The 15,000-nt window shown below is 36.2% G+C and overlaps 1 protein-coding gene and 1 long non-coding RNA gene across 7 annotated transcripts in view; one reads left to right on the top strand and one right to left on the bottom strand.

Moving 5' to 3' along the window:
• Positions 1-6,056, top strand: part of LOC144972740 (alcohol dehydrogenase [acceptor]-like) — a 9,966-nt gene extending 3,910 nt beyond the window's left edge. For both annotated transcript variants that reach the window (XM_078914328.1, XM_078914327.1), the window contains exons 2-3: positions 2,123-2,346; positions 3,249-6,056. In XM_078914328.1, coding sequence (XP_078770454.1) covers positions 2,214-2,346; positions 3,249-4,960 — 1,845 coding nt within the window. In that variant the 5' untranslated portion in view covers positions 2,123-2,213 and the 3' untranslated portion in view covers positions 4,961-6,056. The remainder of the gene's footprint in view (positions 1-2,122; positions 2,347-3,248) is intronic.
• LOC144972741 (uncharacterized) overlaps positions 1-12,891 on the bottom strand; it is a 29,729-nt gene extending 16,838 nt beyond the window's left edge. Inside the window, exons 1-3 of one of the 5 annotated variants that reach the window (XR_013645420.1) lie at positions 12,731-12,891; positions 8,450-8,589; positions 4,083-4,172 (exon numbers count right to left, since the gene is read on the bottom strand). This is a non-coding gene — a long non-coding RNA (uncharacterized LOC144972741). Of the gene's footprint in view, positions 1-4,082; positions 4,173-8,449; positions 8,590-12,725 lie in introns of all 5 variants that reach the window. The other 4 variants (XR_013645419.1, XR_013645421.1, XR_013645417.1 and 1 more) reach the window with 4 other exon arrangements.
• Positions 12,892-15,000: the final 2,109 nt, after the last annotated feature.

The raw sequence follows: 15,000 nt of genomic DNA on the forward strand, positions 1-15,000 counted from the left end.
ATTCCCTCCATATTATTTATGCCCCTCATGATTGTTTCTTGGTATGGTTTAACAGATCTGGTGAGGCAACACACCCTTGACGGACTCCTTTCTTAATAGGAATGGAATTTCCTGTAGAGTTTCCGATTTTGATAGATGCCTGCTGGGTGTAGTATAATGTTTGCATGAGTCTGAGGTCTTTCTCATCAGCGCCAATGGAGTGCAGTTGTTTTAGTATTTCTTCGTGGCGTACTCTATCAAAAGCTTTTTTGTAGTCGACAAAACAGAGGTATAGTGGGGTCTGAACCTGTATAGCTCTTTCACTTAAAACACGGAGGAGGTATATTGCGTTCCTTGTCCCTCTGTCAGGTTGGAATCCATATTGTTCTTCTGCGATTTCGGGGTTAATCTTATTCCTTAGCCTGTTGATAATTATACGCAACAGTATTTTGTTGATGTGGCTTATTAAACTTATAGTTCTAAAATTTTCGCATCTGACTGCACCTGCTTTCTTTGGTATTGCTATGAAAATAGAGTTACAGAGATCTTCTGGAATTTTCCCAGTATTGTATATATTGTTGAATAATATGTGAAGTTCATCAATTGCTAGATCTCCTAGGCTTTTTAATACCTCTACAGATATTTCATCAGGGCCTGTTGCTTTACCATCCCTCATTCGTTCCATGGCATGTTCAATTTCACTTTTGGTGATGTTTGGTCCGCTTAATGGTTCTTTGAATTTCAGTGGTGGTTCATTTCTATTTGGATCATTGTACAGTTCGCCTATGTATTCTACCCATCGGCTTTCTATATGTTGTTCTTCAAATAGCAGTTCCCCTTGTTTGTTTTGGATACAACTTCCTGCTGCTTTGCTTTTCCTTTTCCCTGATAGTTCTTTTATTCTTTGGTGAGCTTGTTGGGGGTTGGGTTTGTATTCTCTTTCGATTTCGCAGCATTTCCAGTCTAGATAGTTCTCGTGTGCCTCGATGCATTTGGATTTAATGTGGTTGTTCAATGTTTGGTATTCTGCAGACCCTCTGTTGCATTTTCGTCTTTCTTCAAATAGGTTTAGAATTTCATTTGTCATCCATTCCTTTTTGCTGTTTATTTGAGCTATTGGTAAATGCTTTTCTGCAGTTGCTTTGACACACTTTTGGAATATATCAAATTGTTTTTCACATTTTTCATTATCTCACGTTACTCATGTGTAAAACGAGTACCAGGCCGTCCACAGAGTTGTCTCTGTCCATAAAAATTGCAATATCGCCTAACAGGCGTCATATCACGTCCTACACGTTAAGTGTAGCTGTTCTGCCAGGGACTCTTGCAGAGCGCTTTGTGCACGTGTCGTGGATATTGCGTTACATAAAAGCTCAAAAGCTCAAGAAATTCAGTTGCTGAACTTCCAATGTCCTGAGATCTTGGTTGAGCCGGATGGGTAAGGTGTTTATTCGTTTTCCCCTGAATGAGTTTCAAACTTTTTGAAATACGCGGTCAGTGCAATTTTGGAACGAATTTTCGAATCTTGTCTCAGGATATGATCAAAAAGGCGCCGTCTCTGTTCCAAAATTTCGACGAATAGAGTTCTTTCATCAGTCTATTCACAACAGGATACACACACACACACAAACACACACACACACACACACACACACACAATATATATATATATATATATATATATATATATATATATATATATCAAGGAGCTCTTGACTTGCACCTTTCTTTTCTTCACAGATTGATCAATGGCCTTTGACCAGAAGTCCCCTTACACTGAGACATTACGTTATTATTATTATTGCTACTACTACTACTACTACTACTACTACTACTACTACTACTACTACTACTACTACTACTACTACTACTACTACTACTACTACTACTATTATTATTATTATTATTATTATTATTATTATTATTATTATTATTATTATTATTATTATTATTTTATTATTTTTTATTGTTATTATTGTTATTATTATTATTATTATTATTATTATTATTATTATTATTATTATTATTATTATTATTATTATTATTATTATCATCATTATTATTATTATTATTATTATTATTATTATTATTATTATTATTATTATTATTATTATTATTATTATTATTATTATTATTATTACAGGTACCGTCTTACATCCTCCTCTCCCCGTTAAAAAAAATTGAATCTACGCCACAGAATCAGAATTATCCAGTGACACCATTTGATCAACACCATGTTCAGCCGATTGCTACTCGTCTGTGTTGTAGTGGGGCCCCTTCTCAGTTACATGGTCTTCCAATTCATCTCTCAGTCTCAATTGCCCACATTGAAAGAGGACCCAAAAGAAACGTATGACTACGTTATAGGTAAGTAATGGACATTGACAAAGATGTAATCGCTATTTGTATGGATATTGAATAAAATACGAACATTTGAAATTTACACATTAAACTGCAAAAAAGTAAAGTTTTCTTCTTTATTTTCTTTGCTCCCATCAAACTATATTTTGGATCATCGGTGGGCCTGTGAAATCACAGTGTTGTGTAACAAAACTGACCAAAACATTTGCTGGATGTAATCTTATAAAAAATAGTAACTTTGTTCTTTGTTAGGATTAAATTCATTCCCATCTTTTCCCACCAGTCAAAGTTCAGATAAAAAAGATTGCAATGTATCATTATTTGTATATTTGGGAATCGTTATCCTGCGTAATGTGGAAATGAACTTTTTAAAGAAAATTGCGCTTTAAATCAAAATTGGACTGAATTTGGAAGAGTGGGGAGTGGGTTTTCTAAAGATAAATTTAAAAAATCTCTTTATTCATCCCATAGCGGAATCTGTCTCTAGGGTCTATTCCAATGGACGACTGGAATAACACAGGCGTCAGCCGCAGTGAAGCGCGGCAAATTGAGCCACGGCTAGTGATCGAACTCGGTACCTTTCGGATACGAAGCAAAGACCGTACCGCTGAGCTACGCTGCCCCTAAGTCGAAGAAACAAAACTCAGATGACCTTAACGAAGTCATTTAATTCTCATTCAAATTTTATAGATTAAGCTTAAAATCCAAATATAAAAGTATCAAGTTGACACCGCATAGTACTGTTTAGAGGCGATTGGTCACATCTGATGGTATTAAAATGTTCCCCTATGATTGAAAATATTTGGATTGCAATACGTGAATTGAAACCACTAGAGATGACAATTAATAAAAACATCAATGAATTTATTTCACTTTTTTCAACTCTTTTTAATATATTTTTTTTCCAGTGGGTTCAGGATCTGCCGGATCGGTCTTAGCCAATCGCTTATCAGAGGAAAATGACGTCAGCGTTCTATTATTAGAAGCTGGAGAAGATGACCGTGGTAATCAAGAATCGATGACACCAGCTTTGGCCGCTGAAATGTGGAAAACCAAATCAGCTTGGCAACGAAAAGTAGAGCAAAAGGCGGGATTAATGAAAGGTTTCAAAAATGGCGGTACTTTTTGGCCGAGTGGAAAAATTCTAGGTGGCTCCAGCTCCGTTAATGTTATGCTTTACGTCAGGGGATCACGTTATGATTATGACAAATGGGCGAGTTACACAGGAGATCAAACATGGAATTATCAACACGTCTTGTCTTACTTTAAAAAGAGTGAGCGTGTAGTAGAGGACAGTCTGAAAAAGTCTCCTTACCACAGTACCTCGGGACTTATGCCAGTCTCTAAGATTAGAGAAGGCTCCATTTTAATGCTTGACAAATTAATAGAATCCTTTAAAGAAATTGGATATCCCGTAAACCCAGATTATAATGGAGAAAGTATGGACGGTATATCGTATAGTCAAGTAAACATTTTAAATGGAGAAAGGTTCAGTGGATCGAGATCTTTTATTCATCCAGCATTAGTCAGAGACAATCTAGACGTTATTGTCAAGGCACACGTCAACAAGATCATAATTGAAAATGAAAGGGCAAAGGGTGTCACTTTAGTAAAAAACGGTAAGGCGATAACTGTCAAAGCCAGGAGAGAAGTTATTATTTCTGCCGGCTCTGTAGCGTCACCCCAGCTGCTTATGCTTTCTGGAATCGGACCGAAAGGTCATTTAAAGGACATGGGCATACCTGTGGTAAAGGACCTTCCAGTTGGTCAAAATCTTCAAGATCACATCATGTTTCCCGTTACTTTTTCCATTAACGACACCATCTCAGTCCCTATGAAGATGCAAGAAAACATTTGGGACTTTATAGTATACGCAATACCCGCATTGATTGAATATTTTTTCTACCGAACTGGGATTTTTAGCATAAACGCAATACCTTTAATGGCATTTGCTCAAACAAAGCCGGAAAATATTGACGTCGAAGGCCCCGACATTCAACTTAATATGGGGAGCTTTATTTCTAATTCTAACTATCTAAAACTTTTCGATTACAAAGATTCTTTATTAAAAGAACTGGGACAATACAGAAATATACCTGATTACGGTTGGACCTGCTTGCCTACAATTCTGCGTCCTAAAAGTAGAGGCAGTGTCAACCTTCGTAGCCGTGATGCGACTGCTTCTCCTGTTATTCAGGCCAACTATTTAGATCACCCTGACGACCTTGACCTTTTGGTGAAGGGTGTAGAGGAATGCGTCAAAACTAGCCAGACTACAATAATGAAACGTATAGATTCAAAATTTGTGGACAAAAATCCCCCAGAAGCTTGTCAGCAGCATGCCATGGGATCCAAAGAATATTGGGAATGTTTTATAAAATTAGCTCCTCTAACTGTATATCACCCTGTGGGAACGTGTAAAATGGGACCGTCCGATGACCCGACGTCTGTCGTTGATTCACAATTACGAGTAAAAGGGGTGAAAGGTTTGCGAGTGGTGGACGCATCCGTTATGCCTTTTCTTGTTTCTGCTAATACGCATGCGCCAACGGTTATGATTGCTGAGAAAGCGGCCGACATGATTAAAGGACGAGCACCGTTGCCACCCACCAATCTTTAAAACCGATATGTCGAACTCTTTGGAATTTCTAATGAGTTTATATCTACCATGCGACATTGAAGATAAAAAAACGGGAACAAGTTTCAATATTCAATCATATTATTTGAGAATCCTGCTACTTTCCCCCTCCATAATAATAGCCCAATGTTATTTCTTAATCGATTTTTTTTCATTTTGAAAACTGTTATGTTTTGGCAGAGATGGGAATTTGAAAATTTGACTTTAAGAATATGCTTGCCAATATCACGAATATTTTTGAGCACCTGCATTTTTATTACAAATTGGGTATAACAAAATTAATTTTTCGGCTAATTTGAAAACTCATGTAACTATGTAGGCGATGGACAGGTAAATTAGGTAAATGGAAATTTCTCGAGATATATTTCAAATCTCTTTGTGAAGCTTACAAGCAGATATCGCTTTGTGTGGCTGTGTGATCTAGTGGTATGGAGCTTGTCTTGTGATCAGTATGTCCCGGGTTTGAGTGCCCACTGCGGACGGCTTACATTCTAGAAAAGGCTCGTTAATCATATTTTCTCACAGCACTCAAGTTTATCATGAATACATGTCCAACAACAGCTTTTAAGTCGGTCGAAAAATGTATTAGCGCCTTACAAGAGTCGTGTCACATTATACTTGAAAAGTAGTGCTGTTGGCGTGGGACCAATTTAAGTACGATTGATTTTTTTTTCAAAATAAAGATCAGACCAAGAAATTCCAATATGAATTGTGAGTTGAAGAGCAATATGCTTACTAACTTTGGTTTTTATAAATGTTTTGAGTGTTTTGGAAGCTAAGCTTCTTCCTTGTAATTCAAATGTCTCCAAGAGATTGAAAGATTGTTTTAGTATTAAGTCAATTTCTATTTAGGGGTCACCTGGGTCACTTTGAATGTCACCGCCTCATGTTTTACTATTGCCATATCAAAGTAAAGATGTAAACACTGCCAATTGTTACCTCAATGTATGTCAAATCAAATTGTTATCAACGTTGTTGAAGTTTGTTTTTTGGCACGATCTGTTTTTAATTATTCTCATAGACATTCTTGAACAGCTACTTAATACCTGAATTCAATAGGATTTATAATTTATACTGTGCCATAATAATAATAATAATAATAATAATAATAATAATAATAATAATAATAATAATAATAATAATTATTATTATTATTATTATTATTATTATTATTATTATTATTATAATAGATCTTTATTGTCCATAAATATGACAAGTTGTCATTTAGTTACACTTGTTATAACGTTAAATGATAACTGTAACATTGAACAGATATTTCACTCCTACTTATTTCTCTCTCTCATTCACTTTCTCTCTCTCTCTCTCTCTCTCTCTCTCTCTCTCTCTCTCTCTCTCTTCCTCTCTTTCTTTGACACGTGCGAGATATACAACAGAAACATATTCATTTCGTTTTCAATTTGTTACAATTGTAGCAATTCGACACCAAAAATTATTATCATTATCAATTGGTCAGTTAATCTAACATTAAATAAATCAATCAGTTAATCAGTCAACGAATCAATCCTTGGTTTTTCTGTACCATATGAAATATTCAAAATGTTTATTGCTGATGGAACGAACGTTGATTTATACTTGTTAGTTCTACGTTTAATCTGACAAAACCTTCTCCCAGATGGTAAAAGACTAAATTCATGGTATAAAATGTTCTTTCGTTTTTTTCAACATTTAATTCAAGCTGATTTTGTTTACACCAATCGGTGAATATATTTATTTGTTTGAAATAATTCTTTTCGGTAACTTTATCTTTTAATAAGCCAAGAATAGCAGTATCATCTGTATATTTCACTATAAAACAATTTTCAAAGGATGGTCTGCAGTCGTTGGTGTATAAGATGTACAGGATTGGGGAACTCACGCAGCCTCGGGGACATCCGTTCGACAACGTTCTTTTGTTGGAGATATGTTCACCCAATTTTACACATTGCGGTCTATGGGTCAGAAACTCTTTATACCATTTAATAAGGTAGTTTAGAATATCCATGTTGCACAACATTTGAAGCAAAATATCTGTGTTCATGGCATTAAAAGCTGACGAAAAGTCGACAAACAGGATTCTGGCGTAATTCGAGGGCGTTTGGTCAAGGTGTTTTGAGATCAAATTTGTGGCGGTTAATAGTGAGTCTTCTACACTGAGATGTTGCTGGTATGCAAATCATATATATATATATATATATATATATATATATATATATATATATATATATATATATATATATTTATATATATATGGGTATGTTTGATTGCGTATGTATGTCTGTGTTTGTATAATTAATTAAGAAATGAGCAACCAGCTCTATTTCTTTTAATTTTCCTTTTTAAAAGATACCTTTCATTATATCATATTATGGCTCATCTTTATGTTGTTTCAAATCTAATGAGAAATTACTTTGATATTTGCATGTATATCCACAGTTCTTTTGAATAAAATCAGACTGATATTTTGAAAACTTTAATTAATTTTGTCACATTATTGGTTGCACGCTGAAAACGATGAGAGAATAGTTCTATATTACTTTCGAGAAGTGAGTGGAGCAGGCACTTATGTTGGTAACAACAAGAGATGAAGTGAGAAGACAATAGAGAATTTAAAAAATTCGCGGCGGTGATGGGGTTTGAACCTGCGACCTTATTGGTACGACATAGCACCTGGCCAGTGAGAGCGTGACTCTACCGTATGAGCTATCCACGAACACAAAAATATTCGTATCAAACTCAAGTCATTCATTACAAAAGCTCTCTCTCTCTCTCTCATCGACTTCTGGAGACCGCGGGTTCACCACACAACCATCGCGAAGTTACTCTATATTACTTGTTTTATGATTCTTTTGCTTTGAGCATCCTTTAAAATGGAAACTCATTTTTTTAAAACGTGTCGTCTCTCTATGGGGCCGTCTGTCCTTGTCCTTGACTCTACTTGGCTGATACTTGGCTGATGTTCTGTGCCCTAAGAGAAGTAGTTGGGCGTGAGTGCTTTAGTTTTCTTTTGTGAGAGGTTGTTTTATTTTTCATCTTAATCTAATGTTTAGAGATAACCATTTAATTGTTTGGAGTCACTAATCTCTTAATGCACACAAGTTGTTTCAAAAAGAATATGGCAGAGTTGTCATTCGCTATTTTATTTAGAAAGCATTGCAATAGTCTTCAATGAATGCCTTTTTACAGAGGAGATATTTTTATAGATTAGTATATGGTGTTACTCAGTTTACTTACTAGTTAATTGATTATTTGTCTCAAAACAATTAATCGATAACACATTTTTTGCAATCTGAGTAGCATTGCCAAGTGTCAATCGAATTCATTAACTAATTAAAAAGAAACAGGCGCTTGAATCTTTAAACGAACTATACACGTGTGTTCGAGCTAGTGTTTTTTATTCTTTTTCTTTTCTTTTTAACACTTTAAGAAATACTTTAGCAAAATTGTTTTTGAAATATCGTTTACTACTCTTACTGTGGAAATGTGGCTCCGAGAGTGAGCCATTTGTTAAAGTCCGGAGACCAGTCGTGGGTCACTCTTCATTTGCCTCAATGAGGTACTTAAGCTCCTGTACGAAGAAACGTAGTGATCCATAACATTTTGAAAATTGGTATCTGAAAACAAACAAAAAACAACCCCGTAAGTACACTCTTCCGACCACCACAACCACAAAGCCAGTCAACAACCCAGCGTATATACCAAACATTCTACTCTTCCAGATGACTCCAATCCTTAATACTCGGGAGTGATCTTAGACCGTACTCTCACATATAAACAACCCATTGAAAATACGACAAACAAATGAAGCAAATGGAACCGACTGACAAAAAAAAAAACTACCTGGATTAGCATGGGGGGGGGGGGAGGGCAACTCGAGCTATACATAGAACTTCTTTCCTCACACTAATGCTACAGTGTTGCTGAATATTGCACCCCAGTTTGGTTTCACTCATCTCACACCAAAAAAAAAACACAAAAAACAAACAAAACATCCTACTGAATGTCTCCTCGAGGACTATCTAAGGTACCCTAAAAGTACAACAACATCGTGGCTGCCTGTGGCGAGTGCCACTGCCCCACTCAACTTAAGTCAAAAGCCGCTACCCAAAAACAACACCAATGAATAGCCAACATCAAAAACAATACCCTTCTTAAATGCCTAAAAAGACCCTCGCCTCAGATCAAGAAAACCTTTTTAAAAATTGACTCTTTTGATCTTAAAATGGCATGGAGTGATGATTGGCAACAAAAAGTTCCCAAAGGATGAGAAATTATTGAAGATCAAATTAATATCCCACCACCAGCCTTTAAAGCATTAAAAAATGGTCCCTCTGCACCAGGGTGAGATTGAGACAAGGCAGAACACCTTCAAAGTTACATCATTTAGGATACAAAACCTCTCCAAAATGCTCTTAATGCAATGACATCAGGCAAAACATGGGCCACATTTTAACACAATATTCAATTACAGCACCACCTGGATGATATGAGATGATCCACAAGGCTATGAGACTTTCTTTGAATGGTTAAATAACTACAAAGTGGAGTTGTGATGCGACCAAACGATACTAAATCACCCTCTTATCCATGGTGCTATATGGGAGTGATCTGTATAGTTAGGCTTTCATATATCCGATTCATCGATCACAAGATTTGTTGCTATCCAATAATTGGATATTTCTAAATAAATGAAAAAACGTTGCTTTGTTTATGAGAGTTGTAAACATATCCTGACTAAAATGACCGAATGCACATTGGATAATTTGATAACCGTGAACACATTTTTTATTTTGTAGGTCATATTTAGCACATTTTGCAATGTGACCAATGACTCGAGCACTTGGAAAAGTATCGTCCCCATTAAATAGTTTCGAGCTCCTATATATCTATCTTGCTTCTCATATCACCTACTAACATTAAAACATACGTTTTTTTAGCGAACATTTAAAAGAGGGCAATTTTTTGGAGCTTTCTATATAGTGCAATATCCACTAAACGTGCTCAAGACTCTTTACAAGGGGTCATGGCCAACAGCAACTTTTAACATTTAGGACGGAACATGACGCCTTTTAGGCGATATTACTATATTTTCGGAAAAAAGAGAAAGCTGGTCACGGCCAGGTACTCATTTTACACCTGAGTACGGTGATAGAATGTGAGTAAAGAGCCTTCTCCAAGGACTCAACTATGCGCCGAGTGAGGCTCGAACCCAGGACCTTCCGATTCAAAAGCGAGTGTCATACCACTGGACCACATAGACGCACAAATAATATTTTACACGAATGCTCCACGGTAAAGCGTTCCAAACAGAGGGTCAAAAATGAGAATAGGATCTCATTCCACCTTTTCTGCATATTCGAGGGACAACTAGTTTTGTGGAATCACTGGCCGAACGTAAGTGGCGGGGGCTTGAATACCTTTCAATAGTTCCGAAATGTAGGAAAGGGAAGTACTTTCAAGACAACGATACACGAAAACGCAAGCGTTTAATTTAATCCATTTTCTCAACATGCAGCCAATGCTCAGAGGTCTCAGATTATGTTGCAAAACGCCAAACGACAGACCATTACAATAATCTAATTTCGATAGCACGAGGGACACAACCATTGTTTGGTCTCATCCTCAGATATGAACCGTCTAACAGAAGCAATCTTTTTAGGTGGAAAAAGAGACATATAACCATATTATTAACCCGATGCTCCATCGACAGTCCAGAGTCTAAGAATAATATGCCAAGGTTTTTCACTTCGTCAACAATTTGAATGGAAGCGTCCCTCCGATTCAAATCTTATTCATTTTTCAACTTCTTGTTTCCCACAAACAGCACCTTCATCATTCAGTTTCAGTCTGTTCTCGTTCGTCCATTTCTGGATTCATTCTGTCATTAACTGTAACAGTCTATTATAACAGTTTTTACAATTCAATTTTTTCTGTATGTTTGCAGGCTCTCAACAAACCATTGACTAAGAAATAATGAGATTAATGAGATTATTGTCACTCACTGTCCCAATCTGGTTGCATGCATCGAAAATAGACAGTCATATCCAAACAATCAGCCAGGCGAGGAGTTAACGAAGGCCTTGCTGAAAGTTTAATTCGGTGAGAGGAAATGTTAAACAGAGCTGAGTGCTTCTTGTGACGTCAAGTCAGATAAATATTTTCCGAATGAGTTATACCAGTGGTCAAAGTAAACCCACCATTTTGCAAATACTGACCCCTTAGCGCCCTACTTGTCAGAAATTCTTGAGTATATCTGGTTTGTGAAAACGTAGCGTTGAAATGAGAAAATTACTTCTTTCTTTATGAAAAAAAAGATACAGGTGCTATGCTTTCTACTAAAAAGTCACAAGTTCTGACCGCCAGATAAATAATTGTATCAAGGCACAATACCATGTGTGGCCTAAAGCCTGAATAATGTGTTGAGGGAATGAGTAATAGATAATCACCAACTGGCGCTCTAAATACAATAAACAAGAAACAGATTGCCGTCTCATCATTCGCTCTATAATGTCAATATACAATTACAGTTCTGTCTTAGACAAGGGACAATATATCACGTGAACAGATGGATGTTTTATGATATTATCAGATGTTGTTAAACTTTCACTGTGGACAAGTCGTGTTAATAAAATTAACATATTCGATGAGAGGTCCACATACGTTTTGAAAATAGGGAGAATGCGTTCGTCACCGCTTGTCTCCTTTTGCTGTGGACAACACAGTGAACACTATATTGAGGAGACGTAAATAATATTTCGAAAGGTTTACTGATTCATTCAAGTGAACAAAACTCACAAACAAAATACATTGAAAATTATAGGTCACAACACTGGTCGTTGTAATTATTACACAGTCACTGATCAAGGAACTGAAGTATGTAGCTGCAGTTAACGCATTCTCAAAATGAGTGATACAAAACTGCTAGGAGCTGTGGACTGTAAAAAGTAATAAACATAGATGAATATAACAGCTTCAAAAAAAAAAAAAAAAAAGAACAAAATACCAAACACGGGACGCTCAAAACCCTTCTTCAGCCAACAACAATAAAACAATAAAAACATAAGTACATACTAAATATTTCGTACGTCCTCTCTGTCCAGATCCTCATCCGTCCCCCAAAAAGGGATGATAAAGCAGATTCATACTTGCCAAATAGTTTCTTACAAACCATAAGCGGTTGGGATATACAATCCTTGTATCATAAACTGGTTACACTATTTTAATAACTGTTTTGTCAGGGGAACTGGTAAGCATTTTGCTGAACCAAATTTTATGCTAATTAGTGATATCAATCTAATCTTTTGAATTTTACTTTTTGATTGAGAGATATTGGAGATGCCTATTGAAATAACACTAAACTATATCCATATCAAACGTTCACTACACATTATTAACACAGTGAATAAGATCAGAGAAAAAAACAACATTATTGAATTCTTTTCTTTTTGTGACGTTATGAGACTATATTATCTTACACTCGTTTGGTTCTCATATTTTAACACCGGGCAAATAAGATTACAAATAATGGCATACTTTTATATTGAAATTAGCAAGTGAACTTAAAGGAGGAATAATTATAAAATCGTTTGTGAAATTCAAAGAGAGTAATTTTCATCAAAATCCCGGGTAAGTGATATGTTTCAATAAATAATATTATGAACTGTACAGTGTATTTTAATGATAAAAGAGAAAATGGGTATTGCTAGTTATAAAAACGCTTATCAATGAACTGTGCTTTAGATATCCTTACCTTACCATAAACGTTAGTTCCTCCCGTGTCTTTGACATAATATAGCATAATCCAGATTCACTATTCCTCCCTGTCATGTGCTGCTATGAATGCCTCGTCCCATTTCATCTCCCCAGTTTTAAGGTTACTTTCCACGTCGTCTTTGGTCGCCCTCGTTTTCACCTGTTGTTATCCTTCTTCCAGTCAAATGCTTTTTTTTTTTTTTTTTTTTTTTGGGGGGGGGGGGGGGGGTATATCAGGGATCCCAATAACAGAGTGTGGTAGCACTCGCCTGACAAGTAGGCTTTTAACGAAATCGTGAGAAAAATAAATTGAGTAGAGGTGACTCATATATAATGGAACAACACGAAACAAACAACGAAATCGTGCCGATCAACGAACCCCGAACGGATCTCGCCTTCTCTCGTGAACATGAACGAGATCTGGATAGTGAAGGCTCTCAAGCAGTGACTTAATGCTCTCAAGCGATATGCAGCATCGGATCTAAGGTCACGTGATAGAGGATAGCTTGGGTTGCTGACAGTGACATCTAAACAGACGATGGTTGCTGGCCAATGCAGCGTGTCTTCGTTGTTTGCTTCGTAGAAAGGAGGGGTTCTGAGTTGTAGTAGTGTATCTCCTATTTATGTAGCAAAAGTAGTAGTAGTTGTTGTAGTAGTAGTGGTAGTGATAGTAGTAGTAGTAGTAGTAGTAGTAGTAGTAGTAGTAGTAGTAGTAGTAGTAGTAGTAGTAGTAGTAGTCGTCTTCCAACATCTTTTTCTTTCACAATCATTCCTTGTCCTTTGGCTTGTAGGGCTAGTCTATTGTTCATTGTCTATCATGTCTTGTAAAACTAGATTTTTTGAATGGTATCCCATTTCTTCCTTTCTACTAGCCCTTTCTCTCTCTCTCTCTCTCTCTCTCTCTCTCTCTCTCTCTCTCTCTCTCTCTCTCTCTCTCTCTCTCTCTCTCTCTCTCTCTCTCTCTCTCTCTCTCTCTCTCTGACGCCCCCTCAAAGACCCTATAACTATAAAGTTGTTCTCTTAACTTTTTTTTTTTTGGTTTTTGTTTTGTTTGTTCGTTTTGTTTCAATTGTCTCCGGACTCATATTGTTACGTACAAGGAATGCACAAGGCAATAAATTTTGACGTCTCACTGTGTTCTAATTTAAAATAATAAAAGTGAGTAAAAGTAAATTAAAAAAAAAAAGTTAAATGTCGTTCAAATTTTTCAAGTCACCTAGGAATGGTGTCAACGTGTTGAAGTTAAAAATTAGGAATTTTTTGACTGGTATCCCAATTCTTCCATTCTACTAGCTCTATCTATCTATCTATCTATCTATCTATCTATCTATCTATCTATCTATCTATCTATCTATCTATCTATCTATCTATCTATCTATCTATCTATCTATCTATCTCTATCTCTAATCTCTCCCATCCCACTCTCTCTCTCCCTCTCTCTCTCTCTCTCTCTCTCTCTCTCTCTCTCTTTCTCTCTCTCTTACGCTCCATCAAACATATTCAAGAGCCTATAACTATAAAGTTGTTCTCTAAACAGTTTTTTTGGTTTGGTTTTGTTTTTTTTCTTTTTAATTTTGTTTGTTCGTTTTTATTTCGTTTTTCTCCTGACTCATATGGTTACGTACAAGTAATGCACAAGGCAATAAATTTTGAAGTCTCACTTTGTTCTAAACAGCGGCGTGGCATGCTTACAGTATAAAGTGGTGCCAGACGAAAATGACTTACACATGCTACATGTGTAAATATAAAAGAAAGAGAAAAAAACTTACATTCTTGTAAAGTAAATTTACATGGTGATGTTTCTATTCCTGCAAATCTTTTCAATAGTTTGTTTATATAAATCACGAACGAATATATTGATTGGAGTTTGGACACTGAGGGAAATGGCTAAAGGGACACATGCAGACATTGAATGTCAATCGAACAAAGGGTAATTTCAAAACTTACAAAGTGTAAGAATGTAAACAGCCCATGGCCTATTAAAAGAGTACTGTAGTTACGTCATGAAACAGCCCCATTCCACTTCGGAAATCAAACATGACACCATACAAGCTCTCTCTCTCTCTCTCTCTCTCTCTCTCTCTCTCTCTCTCTCTCTCTCTCTCTCTCTCTCTATCTCTCTCTCTCTATCTATCTATCTATCTATCTATCTATCTATCTATCTATCTATCTACCTATCTGTGTGTGTGTGTGTGTGTGTGTATGTGAGATGAACGCGCACGCACACACACACTAAAAAGTCAAACACGCATATTCACGCGAAGATCATGCAT

Source organism: Berghia stephanieae, chromosome 5, assembly GCF_034508935.2.
Source record: "Berghia stephanieae isolate SIO BIC M18660-M18661 chromosome 5, UCSD_Bste_1.3, whole genome shotgun sequence".
NCBI lineage: Eukaryota > Metazoa > Mollusca > Gastropoda > Nudibranchia > Aeolidiidae > Berghia > Berghia stephanieae.